This window comes from Castor canadensis, chromosome X, assembly GCF_047511655.1.
Source record: "Castor canadensis chromosome X, mCasCan1.hap1v2, whole genome shotgun sequence".
Classification (NCBI taxonomy): Eukaryota; Metazoa; Chordata; class Mammalia; order Rodentia; family Castoridae; genus Castor; species Castor canadensis.
Genome location: NC_133405.1, coordinates 125852552 through 125876207, shown reverse-complemented (window position 1 = coordinate 125876207; position 23656 = coordinate 125852552). Strand labels below are relative to the sequence as shown.

Genomic DNA, 23656 nt, shown 5'->3' with positions numbered 1-23656 from the left:
TATAAGCAGCAGAGCTCTGTATTAAAATGAGCTGGATATATGCACACAAGAAAACTTAAAGTCTATTTCCCACGTAAATGAAGAAACCATCCTAGTCTTTCCTATTTTGCCAGAATCAATTGAATTAATCTAAACCAGGACTTTCCAACCTGAGCACTATTCACGTTTCAGGGCCCAGAACATTCTCCCTTGTAGAATGCTGCCCTGTGCACCATAGGATAGGTAGTAGCACCCATGGTCTCAATTCACTAGAAGCCAGCAGCACCCCAACATATACCCTCAGTTTTGACAACTGAAATGTCTCCAGATGCTGCCAAATAATCCCAGGCTGAGAACTACTGCTCTAAATGCTGCATAATTACCCATGGAAAACTGCTATAATGTGTATCTTGACTGGGTTCCCTCTTAGCTGTGCCACCAGTTACCCTTTCAGCCAGGCTTAGAATCATTGGTATTGGCCAACTAGCTGCCAGCCACAGTCAGCAGAGGAAGGCTTCCTACTAAAATCCCATGCCTACCTTGTGGCTCTGGACCTTGATGCTGCTGCCCCCCAAAAAGAGAAGTCAATTTATCCTAGGAACTTCCCAGCTCCCCTTTGAACTTAAGGGGCTCACCAATGGAAGGTTAAGAAACAAAGGGGCTTGATGCCATGGCTCACACCAATAATTTCAGCTACTTGGGAGGTGCAGATAGAAGGATCACAGTCCAAGGCCAGGACACTATCTGAAAAAAAAAACTAAAGCAAAAAGGGCTGAAGGTGACTCAAGTAAACTCATGCTAGCAAGCATTAGGCCTTGAGTTCAAACACCAGTACTACCAAATAAAATAAAGAAATGAAGGGATACATGAAGGAAAGAACAAGAGGAAGCCAGCAGCTCCAGGAAAGAAAGACTTCAAGAAAGCTCAACCCCATGCTCTTGCCACGTGGGGCATGATGTAATAATTATCATAATCCCTAATACTACCTGCTATTAATATAAGTTAGCTGTATTTGTTTGTCATTAGGGGCATGAATTCCTTAGTGGATGACCCTGTCTGGGTCATAAATGGATGCCTCCTCCATTTAGATTTCAATAACTGTGGTCAACAACCTTCAAAGTGGCTTTGGAGGATTCTATAAGGTACATTATTATGCTTTGTGCCTCCAGAGGAGAGGCCAGATATCCTTAGAAATGGCTCACTGGCATTAAACTTGGAGGAAAAATTCTCAAATTCCTACATGGTATTACATTCCACAAGCCCTATCTTAAGAACTTTCCAGTAGCTTCTAATGCTTGTCTTAGAATAAGCATCTGCATTCCCTGGGTCCTGGACATGCCTCTGCTACTCCTCCTGTGTCCTGATGAGTGGTGGTAAACAAAGAAGGAAGTGAAAAGGCCCTAAGAGAAGTAGCAGAGGAAATAAGAACAAGCACAACAGAGCTAGTCGGCCTCAGTCTGAATCCTGACCTCACCAACTGCTCTATGACTTCCAGCAAATTTCTTAATTTTTCTGTGCCTCATTTTTCTCATTGGTAAAATGGGGATAATCAGAATAAAACTGCACTATACGGATGTTAAGAGGACTAAATGAATTAGGATTTGCAAAAGGCTTGGAACAATGCCTAGCATAAAGTATATATAAATTGATTAAATTCTTAGTTACTTATTCTAAACAGTCCTATACATGTGATTTATTGGAGTGGTCATACTAGTCCAAATATGACAAAATATTCCCTAAAACTCTTATTGAAGAGATAAACTGGATAGCCTATGACCAGGCCACATACCTATTTATATACCAAAGCTATCTACCATACACCTAGTGTAAGAGTACTGAGTACTTCATGTAAGGAGTTCCTCAAGCCAAGGAAATATTCAGTATATGCCAGGTTCAGGTGGGCACATTTCATACCTGGATGTCACGGTAGGAAAGGAGTAAGTTAATAATGATGTCTGAGGTTAGAACCTCGATGTTATCCATGCGAAGTTTGATCCGAGCCAGCTCCTTCGCCAGTTCATCACCCTGGTATTTCTCTCTGGCTTTCCGGATGTCATTTAACAAGGTTTCTTTGTAATAAGTACTGGAAAGAAAACCACAAAAACCTTCAGTCATATCTACATGCCTCTGGGAATCTTCTTTGTGCTCAAACAAACATGGTTCTCATTGACATGACTTAGACTAACACACAGAGATCTTGGCTAGACCCAAGCCTCCTTGCACCAGCAAATGTGAGACACTTCAATTTGTTCACATGTTGCAGAGATGGACCAGTAAATGATAACAAATAAAAATCAGTTCATTACAACCTTAAAAATATTTTCAGAGCTGAAGTATTCAAATGATATGCAGGACATTCTATCCAACCCACTCTTTTTTTAGCATTTTTAAGCATATCAAAGACAAGAAGGTACATTACTTGAATATTTTCCACAGTAATAACAGATAATCACAAAATCACAAAATCAAAAAAGCTCCAAAAGCTATGAAACAGGCAAATTCATTTTAAAATTACTCTCATCTCTGTCCCCCTTTAGTAATCACAAAGGTGTCCCCAGTTAAAGGAGAGTTGGAAACTGGTGTTGTGTCCCTGAGCAATCCAAAATGGCATGCACAAAAACCATGCCAGAAGACTTACAGAAAACCTTACCTTTCACCCCTTCATGCTCATCATATTCAGCTGCCAAAGTGTTTTACTAATATAAAATTTCCTTCATGTGGGCATCTAGATAGTAACGAGGATATGTAAAAACATTTAAAACAGTTTAAATCCACTCTGGAATGTTACCATAGCGTCTCATGGAGCCAACACTAGTAGCTGGTAGTTGGTTTAAACATTGAAAAATGACCTTATTTGGTTGTACAGAGGCTGACTTACAACAACTATAGACTGATTTAAGTATCTTGTCTATTGTGAGTAATTTTAAGTAGAGACTGGGCATTACCAAGCAGTAATACTACCAACCCATCAAGAGGCTGAAATGATCTAACTGTAGAGAGTAAAATTTTAAGCTGCTCATTAAGGAAGAGTAAGCTAAATTAAATAATTGTCTCTTGAGAAAGAGAAACAACACATGAGATAGAATAAGAACAAATGGTGCTTTCTCTGAATAATTATAAAACTATGCCACATAAATGTGCATACAGCATATAGCCTGATTCAATGCTTATTGTAAGACCTCAATTAACATTTAAAGAATGAAATGACATCCCACAGAAAGAGTTCTGATATAAAAATATCCAAGTGAATTATTTTCATTTTTATTTCCTTATTTGTTAATAGCTATTACCCTCAATGATGAGCAAATTAGCCATCTCTGTTAGTTTTTAAAATTCTGTCATTAATTGAATGAGTCATTAAGTTGGGTGGCAGCCATTGCCCATTTGGCAGGCTCTAAAGGCATCAAAGCTATTAAAGTGTTTTTAGTGCAGCCTGATGAATAAAAAGTTATATTTTAGTCTTGTTTTCAAGGGTAATTCTGAAAAAATATTTTAATAAGTAAAGAAATATAATAAACAAATCTTTAAGTAAATAAAACACTGTCGTGATTATGGGTTGGGAACATCAGATATGTAATAAAAATGTAGTCATTTCTGCCCCTGGTAACCAGGGAAGATGCAAATCAATGTGAACTTGGAAATGGCTTCAAAACAATTTTCAGCACAGGACTCAAGATAGACTTTTATAAATCTGCCAGTTAGCACTTGGGCTAAAAGCTTACTTGCCATCCCTGAGGTAAATGTTTTCAAATATAGATACAATTTACCCTGCCATTCATGGCGTGGAATCCACTAATAGGTAATTTAAGCCCCTGGAAATTAAACCAAATCAAAAAAGTTGTTTTCCTCCCAATACACAGATGCACTGAATGAGAAGCAAACTTGAACACCATTCTTGCATGATTTGTCTGGGAGATTCAAGCTACCTACCCCTTGTCAGACCTGAAAATATGGTATCAGGAGAGCTTTATCCAAAAACTTCACTAAAATGTTTGGTTTTGCAATAAAACAATAGTTAGTGAGGTGTGACTGAGTAACATTTTCCAGGAATGTGCCATAAAAATTTCCCTGTTTGCTTTCTGCATTGGCTTGTATGTGGTCACACATGTCTAGGTTTCCTGTCTTCTTTCCCACTAAAGTCTTAGAAGAAAGTCTGCATCCAGAGAAGAGGTGGCAGAATAGAAAAGGAGAGCAGACTGTTAGCAAGTATGAAACTCATGCCAGTACTTCAATAGTAACCCTCCACAGTTCAGGGTGCCATGATTTGAGCCAAAGCATGACATGAGGTCCTTGACATTTCAAGTCAGCTTTGCCAGTCCTTCGGATTTTCATTTGTTTTGGAAGGACAAATCCTTCTTGTGACACAACTTACAGGAATAAATCCTTTAAGTTGGCTGCAAGCAAACAACTGGATCCCTTGGTTAAGAAGAATAATTTTTCTGCCTTCAACTTTCAGAATAAGAACATTGAAGGTACAGTTTCTTAAGCACTGAGGCTCAAAGAGGGGAAGTGACTTTTCTAAGGCCGTCTGGCTAGGAATCATCTAAGTCAGGATCTCCATTCAAAATTGTCCACCTGTGAGCATTTCATACAACCTCTGATGTAAATCTAAAGAGAACATGTCACAGGACATCCTGAGGTCAGGATGGCTGCAGCTTGACTCGACGCATGCAAGCTCTCATAGCACAAGAACTTAACTGAGACAGTGTAAAGTCATGGTCAGAAATGATCTTAAAACACAGAATCTGAGTTGAAAGATATCATTTTAAACAATCACTGACTTAACTTATTTTCTAGAGGAGAAAACAGCCACAGAGAAGAGGAGTTATACATTAAGGTCACACAAGGAATCAGAGACAGACACAAGCCCAATTCTGACCCCTAACTCTATTTCTATTCTCTTTTGGCTTCACCTCAGTGTCTCAATTTAGTGAGACACTAAAGGGACAATAATGGATTCCAGGATGATTTTTTAAATTATTGGCCAATGTTTCCCATTCTCTGGGCATCCTGGTCATCCCTGAAAGTGAAGGGAAATTTCTGGAAAACTCCCAGGGTTGTTGGTGGCTGATGGAAATTACCATGAAGTCACGTGGATGTCCTTAAGGAGGCTAATGAATCTGTCCACCAGGGGCATGCATAGTGGGCCCAGGATGGTATCCCAGTTGGGCTGCATATACTCTGAAGCTCGCCTTTGGGCATCACTCTCGCAGCAAAAATAATCAGCGCACGGTGTCACAACGTAGGGGATGAAATAATAATTTCCGCTGGATGCCTGGAAATAAGAAACAAAAACATTCCAGAAAGTAACTGATATGGCTGTAACTTTTGGCAGGTGGGACCTGGCAGGACAGGGAAGAAGATGCCTGAGCATCAACAACACCTTGTGCAATATTACTATGAATCTCTTAGGCACAAAACAGGAAACCACTCAATTTCAAAAACTCTACCACATAAATGTCAAAAAATTGGTTTCAAATACTGAACTGACCTGCATATGCCTCTGAACTTAATTGGCAAAAATGTTAGAACTTTAAGTCTCAGAAATCACATCAATTCATTACATGCCCCCCAAACCACAGGGAATGTGAACCCCTTGATAACCAAGGACTGTAATGTATCATAATGTTTTTCTTTCAGAAATAAGGAATATTATTTGATAATTTAATACAGGTGATCTTTTTTGAGTAGAAATTGTTTTGTAGGATGCATAAATATTTTTTTGCAGTGCTGGTGATGGAACCCAGGGCCTTGTCCATGCTAGGCAAGCATTCTACCAATGAGCTACATTCCTAGCCCTCTCAGAGATTTTTTGGGAAAAAAATATATGTATTGAAATTATTTTTGCATCCTTAAGTAATATTCAGGTAAAACTACCTTTGATCTAAGGAATAATTGTTGTTTGACTATGAATCATGATCCTCTGTAAAACATAAACATTACCTTTAAAGGACATTCCCTAAACACTCAAGTTTTAGCACATTTGGAGGCTAAAAATATATTCTTTATGTGGAATTCTTATAACCGATCTTTTGGTTATAAAAACCAACTAGATTAAAATTTCAGACTTTTATTTTTTTCCCTGTGCTTTTATTATTTTTTTACCTTTATTGTTATTCTGGGTGGGGGTACATTGTGGCATTTACAAAGATTCTTACAATATATCAAATATATCATACTTGAATTCAACCCCTCTACCGGTCTCCTTCATCTTCCCTCCCCTTAATTCCTGGAACAGTTTCAACAGGTGTCATTTTTGCATTTATATACACATGTACACATTATTTGCACCGTATTCATCCTCCTACCCCTTTCCCCCTCTACCCGCTGCAGAACCTGTTCCACCTTCCTGTTCTCTAATTTTGTAGAAGAAAAATTTCAGATTTTTAAACTCCTATTCATCCACTTTGTTTTAAAGACTATGACACCAGAAGTAATTCATCTGAATTGTTCCATTTTTTAAAAAACAGAACCAGTGGAGGTATCCAGAAGGTTTTATATACTGCAGACAAAACCTCACAAAGTATGCTTTCTCTAAAAATGAGACATCAAATTAGGGATAAGTCACCTAAATTAAAAAGAAATTCATGAATTGCAGAGAAAATTGTCAGAATGTCAAGATACCAGAATAAATAAAACTTGGGAAAATTTACGACATGGAAAAACTAGTTTCAAATGCATATATGAAATACATTTGAAAGACATTTTCCTTTTGAGTAAGATCTGCTTACACAAAGATAGGTTGTATTCTTATTTCTATCTTAAAATATAAATAATTATCCCCAAACTCTATATTTTGTATCTTGTTAGGCATCTGTAGCCTATGAAACATTTTGAACCCTAAAATATTTCATTAAGAGGAATTACCACTGCTGCCCCACTAAAACATATTTTAGACCAGGTGAGCTAACTTTTTCTAAAAGGCCTAATGGTCAATATTTTTGGCTTTGCAGACCTCACAGTGTCTTGCAGCTACTCTACTCTGCTGGTATAGCAGAGACTACATGCAATCACATGAGTGTGGCCGTGTGCCAATAAAAAATGTATACATGACACAAATTTGAATTTCATATTTTTATGTGTCCTAAAGTTATCTTCTTTTCATATTGCTAATCACTTAAATATTTAAAAAAAAACCCTCTTAGCTCACATCCCATACAAAAACAGGTAACGGGTCAACATTTTTCTTAGACTATTTCCTGATTTTCAATTATCTACGAAAATAGTTTTACCCTCCTGCAAAACTGCATCTGGATAACATCCCTGTGCATACCAACTATTGGCATTAAAGCCCTCAAAACACAAATGCCAGTGTTATAAATAAAAGGGGCAAAAATTTGGGTTTATAGATGATAACTGGGGAAAGTGGCACATCTACTTCTATATAATCACTAGGAATTGCCTGCATCAGAGGAACAAACACCCTACTCCTCCCTGTAACACTTTGAATTTCTCAAAGAGACTCAAATTGCCTAGCAAGCTAGGATTTTGGTATGTTAGAGACAAATTCTCCCTTATCCACGTCAGGAAAGCTATGTTGCTAAATTAAATTAAATAAAATGCCATTTAAACATTCAGAAGTTAAAATGTTTTTTCTTGTGTTTGAAATTGGTTGAGTCTATGTAAAAACCTTCCTATTTCAGAACAAGAGAAAGGAAATGGTTGTGTGGATTGGTGATATCTAGAAGGCAAAATATCTTTGAAGAATTATAGCTAATTTTCAAAAAGTTAGAGCTGGATTGGAGGTGTGAGGAGCTCCTCAGATCTTATTCCCAGAAAATTAACATGATGGGTAAAAACAGTTAAAGTCTTCATAAATTATCATAAGGACATATAACAACTAGAGAAAAAGTATATTCAAGAAAATTTAATAAATCTTTGTAAGAATGGTGAAATTCTATGGCATTTAAGCCCTAACCTGCTCTTCCTCTGTGCCCATCTCCAAGTGACAGTTCTACTCTGGGTGGGTCCAACAAGACGGGCACTCCCTTTGCCTCCCCCCCCCCCATTGACATTTGCTCTTTGGGAAAACCAGGCCACCACCATTCTCATGTGTTGTAGAGGCTCTATTCCAGACAAGTGTGGTCAAAAAGGACCAAGAGGCTGGGTGCCAGTGGCTCATGCCTGTAATCCTAGTCACTCAGGAGGCAGAGATCAGGAGAATTGTGGTTCAAAGCCAGCTTGGGCAAATAGTTAACAAGACCCTATCTCAAAAAAAAAATCACAAAAAAGGGCTAGTGGAGTGACTCAAGGTGTAGGCCCTGAGTTCAAACCCCAGTACTGCCAAAAAAAAAAAAAAAAAGGACCAACACTTCTCTTCTCCTCCCAGTCTTACTTAGGGCAGAAACTCTACCATAGACAAAGACAGGCCAAGAACACTGGGCTCTGATTGCTGTTGCCACTGCTCACTCATAGGGTGAAGGTTCCATACCAAAAAAGGCAAACTGAAAAGACCAGGGGCTGCCACTTCTCTTTGGTGCCCCACTCACAGAACAGTATCACCCTAAGAGAAGCATTGTCTCCACTGCAGCTCCAGAGCAGTGGTCCAAAGTGGTCCCTGGAGGAGATGCAGGCTGTAAGAATAGACAGTTCTATGGCTCTCACTAAGGGAGCTGATTTTCTGTGGAACACAGCATGTCTATGGCACTATTTTTTTTAAATGGAGATTTTAGTAGCAAGCAGTTGAGAGAAGGTGGGCAGCTCCATGATGGCAATAAATGAGAGGCAGACCAGTTATACATTTTTCAGGGAGAGCTAGAGAAAAGAAAGCTAAAAGTAGTTTCCTGAGGTCAGAGCAAGGCTCAAGGACTGGACTTAAAAGACCACTACCACAAAGGAGCCTGACTGTAATTATATCAGACCATGGAACAACTTATATCTCAGGAAATCATCGAAAAAAAAAAAAAAGAACCAAAGCATGGCAGACCAATCAGCTAACAAGGAAGACTAAAAACTGGGTACAATATCAATACAGAAAAATTTGTCAGAAACTTAACAAGGAGATCAAAAGGAAAAACAGTCAAAGAGAGCCTGGCTATAACCACTGTCATCCCTGAGTGAGGATAGAGGGGTCATAGTAACTGTGCACATACCTGAGGCAAGGCCCTTAAAGAGTCATATCAGAGGCTGGCCACTGCAGAGACACAAGAGTTCACTGAACTAATACGACCAAGTCACAAAGCAAATAAATAAGTGAACAATACAAACAACATGCCCCAGAAATGGGAAAGAGATCAATATTCAGAGCTGCAACAATATACTACCTAAAATGTTCAGTTTTCAGCAAAAAATACAAAATATACAAAGAAATAAGAGGGGAATCCATATACAGAAAAACAGGAGGCAACAGTAACAGTTGAGCTTAGCAAAAACTTGAAAGCAGCTATTACAAATATTCAAATATGTTCAAAGAACTAAAGAATTACAGGAAGGCATGATGACAATGTCTCAGAGAACATCAATAAAGTAAAATTATCAGAAAAAAAGAACCAAATGAGAATTCTGGAGTTGACAAGTACAATAACCAAAATGAAAATGTCACTGAAGGAGATCAATATATTTGAATGGCAGAAAAAAGAATCAGCAAACCTAAAGATAGATCAATAGAGATTATGTAACCTGAAGAACAGAGAAAAAATAATGAAGCAAATGAACAGAGCCTTAAGGAAGTGTGGGACACCATTAAATACATCAATATATAAAACACATAATAGGAGTCCCAGAAGTAGAGAAAAGAGAAAAATGCTCAAAAAATAATTGTTGAAAACTTCCAAAATTTTATGAAAAATATTAACTCTACATATCTAAGAAGCTAAATGAACTTCAAGCAGAACAAAGACAAAGAGGTCCACACTCAGACATATCATAGTCAAAATTCTAAAAGACAAAGAGAAAATACTGAAAGCAACAAGAAAAAATGTCTTGTCATATACAAAGGAACTTCAATAAGAGTAACATCTACTTTTCATCAGAAACAATGACCATCATAGGATGACATATTCAAAGTGCTGGAAAAAAGTCAACCAAGTGTGCTGAGTATGGAAGTCTAATACCAACATTCAGGAGGCTGAGCCAGGAGGATTTCCATTTTGAGGCCCACCTGAGCTACATGGCTACCTTGTCTCAAAATAACCAAGGAGACTGGGGATGTATGTAGTTCAGTGGAAGACCTCTTGACTACCATGCACAAGGCCATGGATTCCATCCCCAGAACTGAAAAAAAAAGTCAACCAGAAATCTCTACCCACCAAAACTATCTTTCAAAAAATGAAGGTGGACATTTCATGATAAAGGCTCTAAGAAAACTAGGAATAGAAGGAAAGTATCTCAACATTATAAAACCTATATATGACAAACCTGAAACCATTCCCTCTAAAATCAGGAACCAGACAAGGATGCCCACTATCTCCACTCCTATTCAACATAGTACTGGAATTCCTAGCCAGAGCAATTAGACAAGAAGAAGGAATAAAAGGAATATAAATAGGTAAAGAAACTGTCAAAATAGCCCTATTTTCAGACGATATGATCCTATACCTTAAAGACCCAAAAAACTCTACTCAGAAGCTCCTAGATACCATCAACAGCTATAGCAAGGTAGCAGGATATAAAATCAACATAGAAAAATCATTAGCATTTCTATACATTAATAATGAACAAACTGAGAAAGAATATATGAAAACAATTCCATTTACAATAGCCTCAAAAAAATCAAATACCTAGGTGTAAACTTAACAAAGGATGTGAACAATCTCTACAAGGAAAACTATAAACTTCTGAAGAAAGAGATTGAGGAAGACTATAGAAAGTGGAGAGATCTCCCATGCTCATGGATTGGTAGAATCAACATAGTAAAAATGTCTGTACTCCCAAAAGTAATCTACATGTTTAAAGCAATTCCCATCAAAATCCCAATGAGATTGAAAAATCTACCATTAAATTTATATGGAAACACAAGAGGCCACGAATAGCCAAGGCAATACTCAGTAAAAAAAACAACGATGGAGGTATTACAATACCCAACTTCAAACTATATTACAAAGCAATAGCAATAAAAACAGCATGGTACTGGCACAAAAACAGACATGAAGACCAGTGGAACAGAATAGAGGACCCAGATATGAAGCCACACAACTATAACCAACTTATCTTTGACAAAGGTATTAAAAATATACGATGGAGAAAAGACAGCCTCTTCAACAAAAAACTGCTGGGAAAACTGGTTAACAGTCTGCAAAAAACTGAAACTAGATCCATGTATATCACCCTATACCAATATTAACTCAAAATGGATCAAGGATCTTAATATCAGACCCCAAACTCTAAAGTCAGTACAGGAAAGAGTAGGAAATACTTTGGAACTAATAGGTATAGGCAAGAACTTTCTCAATGGAACCCCAGTAGCTCAGCAACTAAGAGATAGCACAGATAAATGGGACTTCATAAAACTAAAAAACTTCTGCTCAACAAAAGAAATGGTCTCTAAACTGAAGAGAACACCCACAGAATGGGAGAAAATATTTCCCAGCTACACATCAGACAAAGGACTGATAACCAGAATATATAGAGAACTCAAAAAACTAAATTCTCCCAAAATTAATGAACCAATAAAGAAATGGGCAAGTGAACTAAACAGAACTTTCTCAAAAGAAGAAATTCAAATGGCCAAAAAACATATGAGAAAATGCTCACCATCCCTAGCCATAAAGGAAATGCAAATTAAAACCACACTAAGATTCCACCTCACCCTTGTTAGAATAGCCATCACTAGCAACACCACTAACAACAGGTGTTGGCAAGGATGCGGGGGAAAAAAAGGAACCCTCTTACACTACTGGTGGGAATGTAAACTAGTACAACCACTCTGGAAAAAAATTTGGAGGCTACTTAAAAATCTAAACATAGATCTACCATATGATCCAGCAATACCACTCTTGGGGATATACTCAAAAGAATGTGACACAGGTTACTCCAGAGGCACCTGCACACCCATGTTTATTGCAGCACCATTCACAATAGCCAAGTTATGGAAACAGCCAAGATGCCCCACCACTGACGAATGGATTAAGAAAATGTGGTATTTATACACAATGGAATTTTACGCAGCCACGAAGAAGAATGAAATGTTATCATTCGCAGTAAATGGATGGAACTGGAGAACATTATTCTGAGTGAGGATGGCCTGGCCCAATAGACCAAAAATCGTATGTTCTTCCTCATATGTGGACATTAGATCAAGGGCAAACATAATAAGGGGATTGGACTGTGAGCACATGATAAAGCGAGAGCACACAAGGGAGGTATGAGGATAGGTAAGACACCTAAAAAACTAGCTAGCATTTGTTGCCCTCAATGCAGAGAAACTAATGCAAATATTTTAAAGCAACTGAGGACAATAGGAGAAGGGGACCAGGAACTAGAGAAAAGGTTAGTTCGAGAAGAATTAACTTAGAAGGTAACACACATGCACAGGAAATCAATGCATGTCAACTCCCTGTATAGCTATCCTTATCTCAACCAGCAAAAGCCCTTGTTCCTTCCTATTATTGCTTATACTCTCTCTTCAACAAAATTAAAGATAAGGGCAAAATAGTTTCTTCCAGGTAGCGAGGGGTTGGGGGGGGTAAGAGAGGGGGCAGGGGGAATGGGGGAGAAATGACCCAAACATTGTATGCACATATGAATAAAATTTAAAAACATAATAAAAATTATAAATAATAAATTTTTTTTAAATGAAGGTGGATAAAATACTTTTTCACATAAACAAAAATGGAGACAGGTTTATGCTAGCAGAACTATCTTATAAAAATGCTTGAAGGAAGTTCTTCAGTCTCAAAGCAAGTGACACCAGACAGTAATTTAAATTCATAAGATAAAAACAAAGAATGAAAGGAAGGTGTGTAGGCAATTACAAAAGATGGTATGATTATTGCAAATTTCTTCACCTTTTCTTTTGATCTAAAAATCAAATCCTGAAAATCATGTATATTATCAAATGTGTCAAATGTAATCTATTTGACAATAAAACAAAAAGGATACAGGTGGTAACAAGGAATAAGGATGTAATACCAAATGATTACTTGAATCCACAGGAAAAATTTCAAAGAACCAGAAATGGTAAATAAAAAGATAAATATAACACTTCCCACTCCTCTCTCCCTCCCCGCCTCACACACACACACACACACACACACACACACACACACACACACACTTAAAACAAAAGTATTTATAAACATTACAGATAAATAATCCCAAACCTCTGTATCAGGTAGATAAATTGAAGGCGTAAGAATCTAACCTATTTGTATTGAATTGTTATGTCTTATAATTGTTCCGAAAACAAACATTTTTGCTTTAGCAAACCTGGTCTTCCCAAATAGCACAAGAGTAAGCTTTACCCTAGTCCTGCCTAAACCCTGAATAACAAGGTAAGAAAAACAGGATTTTGACAAGTATGATATGTGCGGTGACAAGTTCTTTTCAAGACAGAGCAGTAGCAGTGGAGACAGATGAAGGCTTCCCTGCAGTCAGGAGAGGAGTAAATGGTTAGCTACAGTTAGAGAAAAATGAGGAGGAAGAGAGGAAACGCATGAACTCTGAGACCAGCTGAGTGAGTTTAATAAACAGGACTAAGGAGAAAACAGGAATCTGTTGACTTGGAAAGGTAAAAATAATTCCTTTGACAAAATCTTTCAGAAACTGTATAAAACTTTAAGAAATCTGACAGAAAGAAATTGGGACTAATGACTGCATTTTACAAAGCAATTCACAGACTCCAAATGAAAGCACAGGCTTTTGAGTGCAGTACTTTTGTTCTTACAAAGAGGAAGAATAGGCACAAACATCTTCAAATGATCTAAAACATTCAGACTTTTGTTGGTGGAGAGACAGAAATTAAAAAGAAAAACAATGATTAGCATAACACATGTTCAATAGTGAACTAGGATCAGTTATTTCTAATTGTTACATTTATAAATGGGAACATCTCAAGAATCCAGCTCATTAAAACAAATTTAACACAGGCAGCTTAGTTTCCTCCATACAGAGACATTAGAACCAATTTTATGGCCACATTAATATGTAAACTCTTATTCTAAACACTCTCCAAATATTTCCAAAAGGATGATTCTGATACAGAAAGTGAGGTCAGGGGGAAGAGTAAAAGTCATTGGTCTCTGACACTCTGGAAGTAGGAAGGAGAGAAATCTGTCCTCTAAATTTTTAGTTCTTAACATAGCAATTGGAATTTTCCAGAACTACTACCATCTACAATCTACCAAATTGTCCGATGTAATCAGTAGGATTAAATAACAGGTGTTTTTCATAAGCACTCATTACAAAAGTTTAATTACATGTCTTAAATGTCATTCTATTTAATGCCTGCCTAATGCAGTGCCTAATAAATATATGTACCTACCCATCCTCTTTTTACTGTATTTTGTTTCCCTTGAAAATTTAAAAGTATCACTTTGAGACGAACATCTCTGCATATGGTATCTTTTTATTATGGTCTTTTCCTAAAGATATCTTCAAAGAAGTGAAATTACAAGAACAAGTTTAAGGCTCTTGATGTGTATAGCCAAGTCATCAATAAAAGATGAACATGAGGGCATGCCAGTTTCATCACCCTCTCAGCTGCACTGGGTAATTTTTTTCCCATTCATGAACACAGGTGATCAAGAAATATCTTATTAATACTGAAACAGGACATCAGTCTCACCTCAACTTGAGCACATCAATGTGGCGAAGAATTCAAATGGCCAAGAACTGAGTCCCAGCTCCACCTCAACCTACATGGATGACCCTGAAAAAATGTACTCATCTATCTAAAATTCAGTTTGCTCATTTTTAGAATGGGGACAATAATAGTATCAACTTTGACAGGTGGTACAGACTTAAATATGGTCGTTTTTGTGAAGTGCTTTACACATAGTGAGCAGCCGACAAATACTAGCTATTTGCAGTTAGTTCCAAGCTAGACTAAGAGTTCTGAACTTGTTGTCCACTAATTTTTGGGGGTCTGTGACCTTGAAAAAAATTCTGTCTTTGTTATCATGCATCTTCAATTGAAACATAACACTTCTTTCAATTAGGAATGTAGGTAACATATCCTAGCAGCATTAGCAAGACCAGAGACTTTGTGACTAATGGAAATCATAGACTTTTTTGTATCCCAATACAGTTTCTGTGGACATCTCAAAATAACTTTTATGCCCATCACTACTCCAAAATTATAACTTTTTAGAACTGCTGTTTAATCTTATTATTTAAGATATTCGTGAAGTAGTACAACTTTTAAAAATAGTTTGATAACTCTTTGCCAATATGCTTGGTCTTCCTGTAACACTTTGTATGTATTTAAGCATATTTTTTTTCTTTTATTATTCATATGTACATACAAGGCTTGGGTCATTTCTCCCCCCTGCCCCCACCCCCTCCCTTACCACCCACTCTGTCCCCTCCCTCTCCCCCCCCACCCCCTCAATACCCAGCAGAAACTATTTTGCCCTTATTTCTAATTTTGTTGTAGAGAGAGTATAAGCAATAATAGGAAGGAACAAGGGTTTTTGTTGGTTGAGATAAGGATAGCTATACAGGGAGTTGATTCACATTAATTTCCTGTGCGTGGGTGTTACCTTCTAGGTTAATTCTTTTTGATCTCACCTTTTCTCTAGTTCCTGGTCCCCTTTTCCTATTGGCCTCAGTTGCTTTTAAGGTATCTGCTTTACTTTCTCTGCGTTAAGGGCAACAAATGCTAGCTAATTTTTTTAGGTCTCTTACCTATCCTCACCCCTTCCTTGTGTGCTCTAGCTTTTATCATGTGCTCAAAGTCCAATCCCATTGTTGTGTTTGCCCTTGATCTAATGTCCACATGTGAGGGAGAACATACGATTTTTGGTCTTTTGAGCCAGGCTAACCTCACTCAGAATGATGTTCTCCAATTCCATCCATTTACCAGCGAATGATAACATTTCGTTCTTCTTCATGGCTGCATAGAATTCCATTGTGTATAGATACCACATTTTCTTAATCCATTCGTCAGTAGTGGGGCATCTTGACTGTTTCCATAACTTGGCTATTGTGAATAGTGCCGCAATAAACATGGGTGTGCAGGTGCCTCTGGAGTAACCTGTGTCACATTCTTTTGGGTATATCCCCAAGAGTGGGATTGCTGGATCAAATGGTAGATCAATGTTTAGCTTTTTGAGTAGCCTCCAAATTTTTTTCCCAGAGTGGTTGTACTAGTTTACATTCCCACCAACAGTGTAAGAGGGTTCCTTTTTCCCCCGCATCCTCGCCAACACCTATTGTTCGTGGTGTTGCTAACGATGGCTATTCTAACAGGGGTGAGGTAGAATCAGTGTGGTTTTAATTTGCATTTCCTTTATTGCTAGAGATGGTGAGCATTTTTTCATGTGTTTTTTGGCCATTCGAATTTCTTCTTTTGAGAAAGTTCTGTTTAGTTCACTTGCCCATTTCTTTATTGGTTCATTAGTTTTGGGAGAATTTAGTTTTTTAAGTTCCCTATATATTCTGGTTATCAGTCCTTTGTCTGATGTGTAGCTGGCAAATATTTTCTCCCACTCTGTGGGTGTTCTCTTCAGTTTACAGACCATTTCTTTTTTTTTTTTTCTTTTATTATTCATATGTGCATACAAGGCTTGGTTCATTTCTCCCCCCTGCCCCCACCCCCTCCCTTACCACCCACTCCGCACCCTCCCTCTCCCCACCCCAATACCCAGCAGAAACTATTTTGCCCTTATTTCTAATTTTGTTGAAGAGAGAGTATAATCAATAATAGGAAGGAACAAGGGTTTTTGCTGGTTGAGATAAGGATAGCTATACATTGATTTCCTGTGCTTCTGTGTTCCCTTCTAGGTTAATTCTTTTTGATCTAACCTTTTCTCTAGTACCTGTTCCCCTTTTCCTATTGGCCTCAGTTGCTTTAAGGTATCTGCTTTAGTTTCTCTGCGTTAAGGGCAACAAATGCTAGCTAGTTTTTTAGGTGTCTTATCTATCCTCACCCCTCCCTTGTGTGCTAAAGCTTTTATCATGTGCTCATAGTCCAATCCCCTTGTTGTGTTTGCCCTTGATCTAATGTCCACATATGAGGGAGAACATACGATTTTTGGTCTTTTGGCCAGGCTAACCTCACTCAGAATGATGTTCTCCAATTCTATCCATTTACCAGCGAATGATAACATTTCGTTCTTGTTCATGGCTGCATAGAATTCCATTGTGTATAGATACCACATTTTCTTAATCCATTCGTCAGTGGTGGGGCATCTTGGCTGTTTCCATAACTTGGCTATTGTGAATAGTGCCGCAATAAACATGGGTGTGCAGGTGCCTCTGGAGTAACCTGTGTCACAGTCTTTTGGGTATATCCCCAAGAGTGGGATTGCTGGATCAAATGGTAGATCAATGTTTAGCTTTTTGAGTAGCCTCCAAATTTTTTTCCCAGAGTGGTTGTACTAGTTTACATTCCCACCAACAGTGTAAGAGGGTTCCTTTTTCCCCGCATCCTCGCCAACACCTATTGTTCGTGGTGTTGCTAATGATGGCTATTCTAACAGGGGTGAGGTAGAATCAGTGTGGTTTTAATTTGCATTTCCTTTATTGCTAGAGATGGTGAGCATTTTTTCATGTGTTTTTTGGCCATTCGAATTTCTTCTTTTGAGAAAGTTCTGTTTAGTTCACTTGCCCATTTCTTTATTGGTTCATTAGTTTTGGGAGAATTTAGTTTTTTAAGTTCCCTATATATTCTGGTTATCAGTTCTTTGTCTGATGTATAGTTGGCAAATATTTTCTCCCACTCTGTGGGTGTTCTCTTCAGTTTACAGACCATTTCTTTTGATGAACAGAAGCTTTTTAGTTTTATGAGGTCCCATTTATCTATGCTATCTCTTAGTTGCTGTGCTGCTGGGGTTTCATTGAGAAAGTTCTTACCTATACCTACTAACTCCAGAGTATTTCCTACTCTTTCCTGTATCAACTTTAGAGTTTGGGGTCTGATATTAAGATCCTTGATCCATTTTGAGTTAATCTTGGTATAGGGTGATATACATGGATCTAGTTTCAGTTTTTTGCAGACTGCTAACCAGTTTTCCCAGCAGTTTTTGTTGAAGAGGCTGCTATTTCTCCATCATATATTTTTAGCTCCTTTGTCAAAGATAAGTTGCTTATAGTTGTGTGGCTTCATATCTGGGTCCTCTATTCTGTTCCACTGGTCTTCATATCTGTTTTTGTGCCAGTACCATGCTGTTTTTATTGTTATTGCTTTGTAATATAGTTTGAAGTCAGGTATTGTGATACCTCCTGCATTGTTCTTTTGACTGAGTATTGCCTTGGCTATTCGTGGCCTCTTGTGTTTCCATATTAATTTAACAGTAGATTTTTCAATCTCTTTAATGAATGTCATTGGAATTTTGATGGGAATTGCATTAAACATGTAGATTACTTTAGGGAGTATCGACATTTTTACTATGTTGATTCTACCAATCCATGAGCATGGGAGATCTCTCCACTTTCTATAGTCTTCCTCAATCTCTTTCTTCACAAGTGTATAGTTTTCCTTGTAGAGGTCTTTCACATCTTTTGTTAGGTTTACACCTAGGTATTTGATTTTTTTTGAGGCTATTGTAAATGGAATTGTTTTCATACATTCTTTTTCCGTTTGCTCATTGTTAGTGTATAGAAATGCTAATGATTTTGCTATGTTGATTTTATATCCTGCTACCTTGCTATAGCTATTGATGATGTCTAGAAGCTTCTGAATAGAGTTTTTTGGGTTTTTAAGGTATAGGATCATGTCGTCTGCAAATAGGGATATTTTGACAGTTTCTTTACCTATTTGTATTCCTTTTATTCCTTCTTCTTGCCTAATTGCTCTGGCTAGGAATTCCAGTAGTATGTTGAATAGGAGTGGAGATAGTGGGCATCCTTGTCTGGTTCCTGATTTTAGAGGGAAAGGTTTCAGTTTTTCTCCGTTAAGTATAATGCTGGCTGTAGGTTTGTCATATATAGCTTTTATAATGTTGAGGAACTTTCCTTCTATTCCTAGTTTTCTTAGAGCTTTTATCATGAAATGATGTTGGATCTTATCAAAGGCTTTTTCTGCATCTATTGAGATGATCAAGTGGTTTTTGTAGAGACCATTTCTTTAAGCATATTAAAACATATTCTCAAGACAATAATCCTTAGACTCCTCCAGACTAATAAAGGGATCCTGGCCCCGCAAATGCTAATAACTGTCACTTAAAACTCTTTGCAGACACAACACAAGAATGTCCTAGTTGTGGTGCTAAAATGTCACTGCTCCTCCAGTGAGATTCACATGTAAAGCTTTCTGTAAGTACAGGGCACTTCCCACCCACAAACAGTTGCCTGTATTTCCAGGAAAGCAGAGCATGTTGGGGCCCCTCTCACTTGTCTGTTTGGTTTAATCATGGCCACTAACCAAGGATACCTAAGATTAATCTTCAGCTGGTTCTGCTCTGCTGCAGGTGTTCCATGCAAGGGGGCCAAAGGTCCAAGACGACCAGGATGGAAATACAAGCCAAAGGGCCTCATTTTACCAGCATTTACTTTTATTTATGGCTAGCAGCAGGTGGCAAAGCTAGTTAATAGCAGTATAGGGTTTATGAATTAATTATTTGGAGCAAATACTATATGTAAGGGCTTATCTCAGCTGACTTCATAATGAGACTTTCAGCTGACCTTCCCAGAGTAAATTTTTATATACTGATACAAACATTTAATTAGTCAACACATGGCCTAATCAAAAGGAAAGAAACATTAAAGGCAGAAGGACAGTAGTTCTGTACCACTCAAGATGAACTGAGTTCTGAACACTTGCAGAAGAATGCTTATCTTTTTTTTTCTTTCTTTGGTGGTACTGGGGATTGAACTGAGGGCCTTGACCTTGCCAGGCAGGTGCTCTATCACTTAAGGCATGATGCCAGCTCTAAGAATAAATGCGTATCTTTACTCCTGGCAGAATGTAGGACTAGCTTGTATTTTGTGATACAAATGGGCCACAAATTCTTAGTGAAAATCAAAACTGAAAAAACCCAAAAGACTGTTTACCAGAAAAATTAGCAAGCTAATGAAGGGAAATACTTTTTTGGGGCAGTATTAGAATTTGAACTAAGGGTCTTGTGCTTGGTAGGTAGGCACTCTGCCAATTGATCTATACCTCTAGTCCAAAATACTTTAAAAAATATATTTAACGTGATCATATATGACAAAATCAACTTATTAAGGAAAAAAATTCAAGTTGACACCGCTCCAAAAAGAATGATTACAAGGTTTATGCTGTCATTTTTATCTAGCCATTTTAGGGGAAAAATTTTAAAAATCACACATGCATGTCCAGGAAAATACAGGTTCCTTTTTGGTTTTTAAATGCAACGAGCATTCCATGTTGTTATTTTTCTATATGTCTCTGGTCATAGGAGGAATATATACACAGAAGATGTAAACAATTTCTACATGAGAACTGGGCCATTGTGCCACTTCAAAGTAAATGTACAAGTCCCTACTGGAAACCTGCCATCAAGTTCTAACTGAGTTGTTGCCATAGTTGACCCACTTTGTTCCAACAACTGCCCAGCTATCATAAAGTCACATAATTATGTCAGAGTTGGTACAAATCTCAGAAGTCATCCCATTCATTGTCTCATTTTATAGAGGCAGAAACTAAGACCCTGGAATATTAATCAACTTGGTCACAGATGACTGTTGAGCCAGACAAATCTCAGATCTTTCATCTCCCTTCCCAGGAATCTTGTCACTCACTGTCGCTTCAGTTCAATTCTGAAATATCCTTAAATTAAAAAGCTAAATAAAATGCCCAGCATGGGTGGGGAAATGGTAAGTTTTATGGTATGTGAATTATGTCTTGTTTTAAAGAAAATAGGTGACTGTTCTAGCTTCCAAAGACTTATTCAGTTGGCAGGCAGAATTTAGTACTGATCACATGGTTCTGACATTGGCACTGTGACATCTGACATTACCTCTTTGATAGTCAAGTGATATAGAGAAAAGTTTTATGGTTTGTACCTCCCAAGTACTCCAACTTATGAGAACAAACAGGAGCATGATCACAGGAATGTAGGGAAAAGACAAAAAGACTTTAATAGAGAATGTAAGGTGAGGTAGAAATGATAGAAAACAGACATACAAATCAAGGAAATACTCAAAGGGCAGATTTTTACATCATTCATGTTCTTCATATAAAAGAAAATTCTCCCTCTCCATCTAATACACAATATAGCCTTCTTGTTTGAAATTGAGTCTTGCTAATAAAAAGTGGTAAAAAAATCATGATTTTGACCTCAGAAAACCCAAAGGACATGAAAAGAGAAAAGAAATGTAACTGTCCTACCAAAATATTCCTAAATGCTCTGTATTATGTTTGATAATTTTGGATTCCAAGCCATAGCAAACTTTATAAGTGAGGAAGGCAAAAGGGAAATACCAGGAGAAATTCTGTGATCTTTGAACTTAGGGCCTAGCCATGCTCATAAATCAGGGGGAAGACTTCTAGTATTGAAGACAATGTCCCCAATATTGCCAGTATCTGTTTCTCAAAGAATTTCTAATTTATTGGGATTACAAAGATAACCATTTAAATGGGAACAACGAGTTTCTCATAAATCTCATTGCCTTTCCAGAAAAAAAATCACCTAGTCCAGAGGTCAAGAACCAGATTAGTTTTTAATAAAATGGTTTTTAATAAGGTACTTTTAATAATGTGATCAGAGCTTAGAAATTTCTCTCTTTTAAAAAAAAAACTGTGAACTCTGGCTTTAGGACATGTCAAATGAAAATAAGGTCTAGTGCTCCTTCCACAATTCCTATACTTGATCTTAGCCAAAAGGCCGAGAAGCGATCCTTCCACAATTCCTTCTGTGAGTATTGGGTAGAACAACTCCTAGTAATTCTCCTAGAGTACAGGCACAGTATATGTCTCCATCTTTCTTCTCTGGCAAGGTATGAATAGTTTTCAGGTAAACACCCCTCCCCCACTACTACCACCACCTTAATTGGGAAAAATATTTCTGTACCTATCAGCCTTGGAGATACATTTCTTAGTATTGGGGTATATATGACTTATGCATTTTTCAAATGACATGACTGTAATGTGGTAGACACTCAGGTGTGCTACCCAGATCCCCTTCAAAGGGAGGATATGTTGCCTCAGCTGCTGGAAGTGCTTCAGCTGTCAGTCCCTGCTGTCAGGCTCTCCCAGAACTGCTTCTGTTGCAGGAAGCACCTCGTCCAAGGTTACATTCTTGATGATGGATGGATGTGGGGACATAAAAACCTGGCCATCTCATCCCAACTCAGTGCAGCTCAGAAGGGCCATTCTAGCTCCATACCTCCCTCCCTACTGAGTTAGCCACAGCTGTCACTGGGTCTGCATTGCAGCTCCCTTTCTCCCTCTGCCCAGTCCTGCTTCATTCCCTCCTCTTTCCCAGTGTCAATCCCAAGCGTATTTCTTAATAAACCTCCTGGGCCTTAAACTCAGTCTCTAACTATGCTTCCAGGGGAAATCAACCTGCAAGATATGTCATAAGTTAAAAGGTATGGTTATTCACACAAAGGAAAATTAAAACAAAGGAAGTTACAGAATACCTATGGACTATATACTAGTCACAAAGCACCAGGAAGTTCAAAGGTTTAACAGATAAAATAGCCTCAGGATTGACTACATTTCACTCTTTTGCTTTCATAAAGGTGTAACATTGGTCTATCGTCATATAACCATGTTTTCTAAATAGACAAAATTGCTAAGAGTGGCCAGCTTTGTTATCTCCAAAGCAACAGAAAATAACATAAGAATTAAAATGGATAAAAATAACACAGGAAAAGCAAGAAGTTATTTTCTTAAAATTCTGATCAAAAACTGAATTATATTTTTTAACTCAATCAAATACTGAATCATGAACTAAAATGTGATGTCAAAAAAAAGACTTTTGTGAAAGGTATTTCTAAAAATCAGTCCTGAAAAGGAAATTATAGAACAGTTCCATACACAAGAGTACTCAAAAGAATAAAATACCCAGAAATTAATTTAAATCAAGGAGGTGAAAGGCTTGTTTGCTGAAAACTACAAAACACTGTTAACAGAAATTAAAGAAAACCTATGTTTAATCCCATGTTCACAGACTGGAAGACTTAATATTGTTATGAGAGCAATAAACAATTGACAGATACAATGCAATACCTGTCAGTGGTCTTTTTTACAGAAATAGAAAAGTTGATCCTCAAATTCATGTGGAATTTCAAAGTGCCCCAAATGGCCAAGACTATGTTGAAAAAGAACTCTCCAACTTTGGAGAACTCAGACTTCCCAACTGAAAAAATGACTACAAGGCTAGTAATTAAAACAGTGACACATAAGGACAGACAATACAGACCAATGGAATAGAACTGAGAGTCTAGAATAAAGTCTTTACCTATATGTTCAGTTAATTTTGACAGGGTGCCAAGACAATTCAATGGGGGAAAAGATAGTCTTCTCAGAAAAATGGTGCTGGGACAACTGGATACCCACATGCAAAAGAATGAACTTGGATACCTACCTCACACCAGATACAAAAGTTAACTCAAAATGGATCAGAGACCTACATGTAAGAGCTGAAACTAAAAGAAAACAAAGGAGCAA

General features: G+C 37.6%; 1 protein-coding gene across 2 annotated transcripts in view; it reads right to left on the bottom strand.

The window, feature by feature from the left end:
• Map3k15 (mitogen-activated protein kinase kinase kinase 15) overlaps window positions 1-23656 on the bottom strand; it is a 136587-nt gene that overhangs the window by 81641 nt on the left and 31290 nt on the right. For both annotated transcript variants that reach the window (XM_074063413.1, XM_074063412.1), the window contains exons 4-5: window positions 5061-5254; window positions 1894-2062 (exon numbers count right to left, since the gene is read on the bottom strand). In XM_074063413.1, the coding sequence (XP_073919514.1) occupies window positions 1894-2062; window positions 5061-5254 (363 nt within the window). The remainder of the gene's footprint in view (window positions 1-1893; window positions 2063-5060; window positions 5255-23656) is intronic.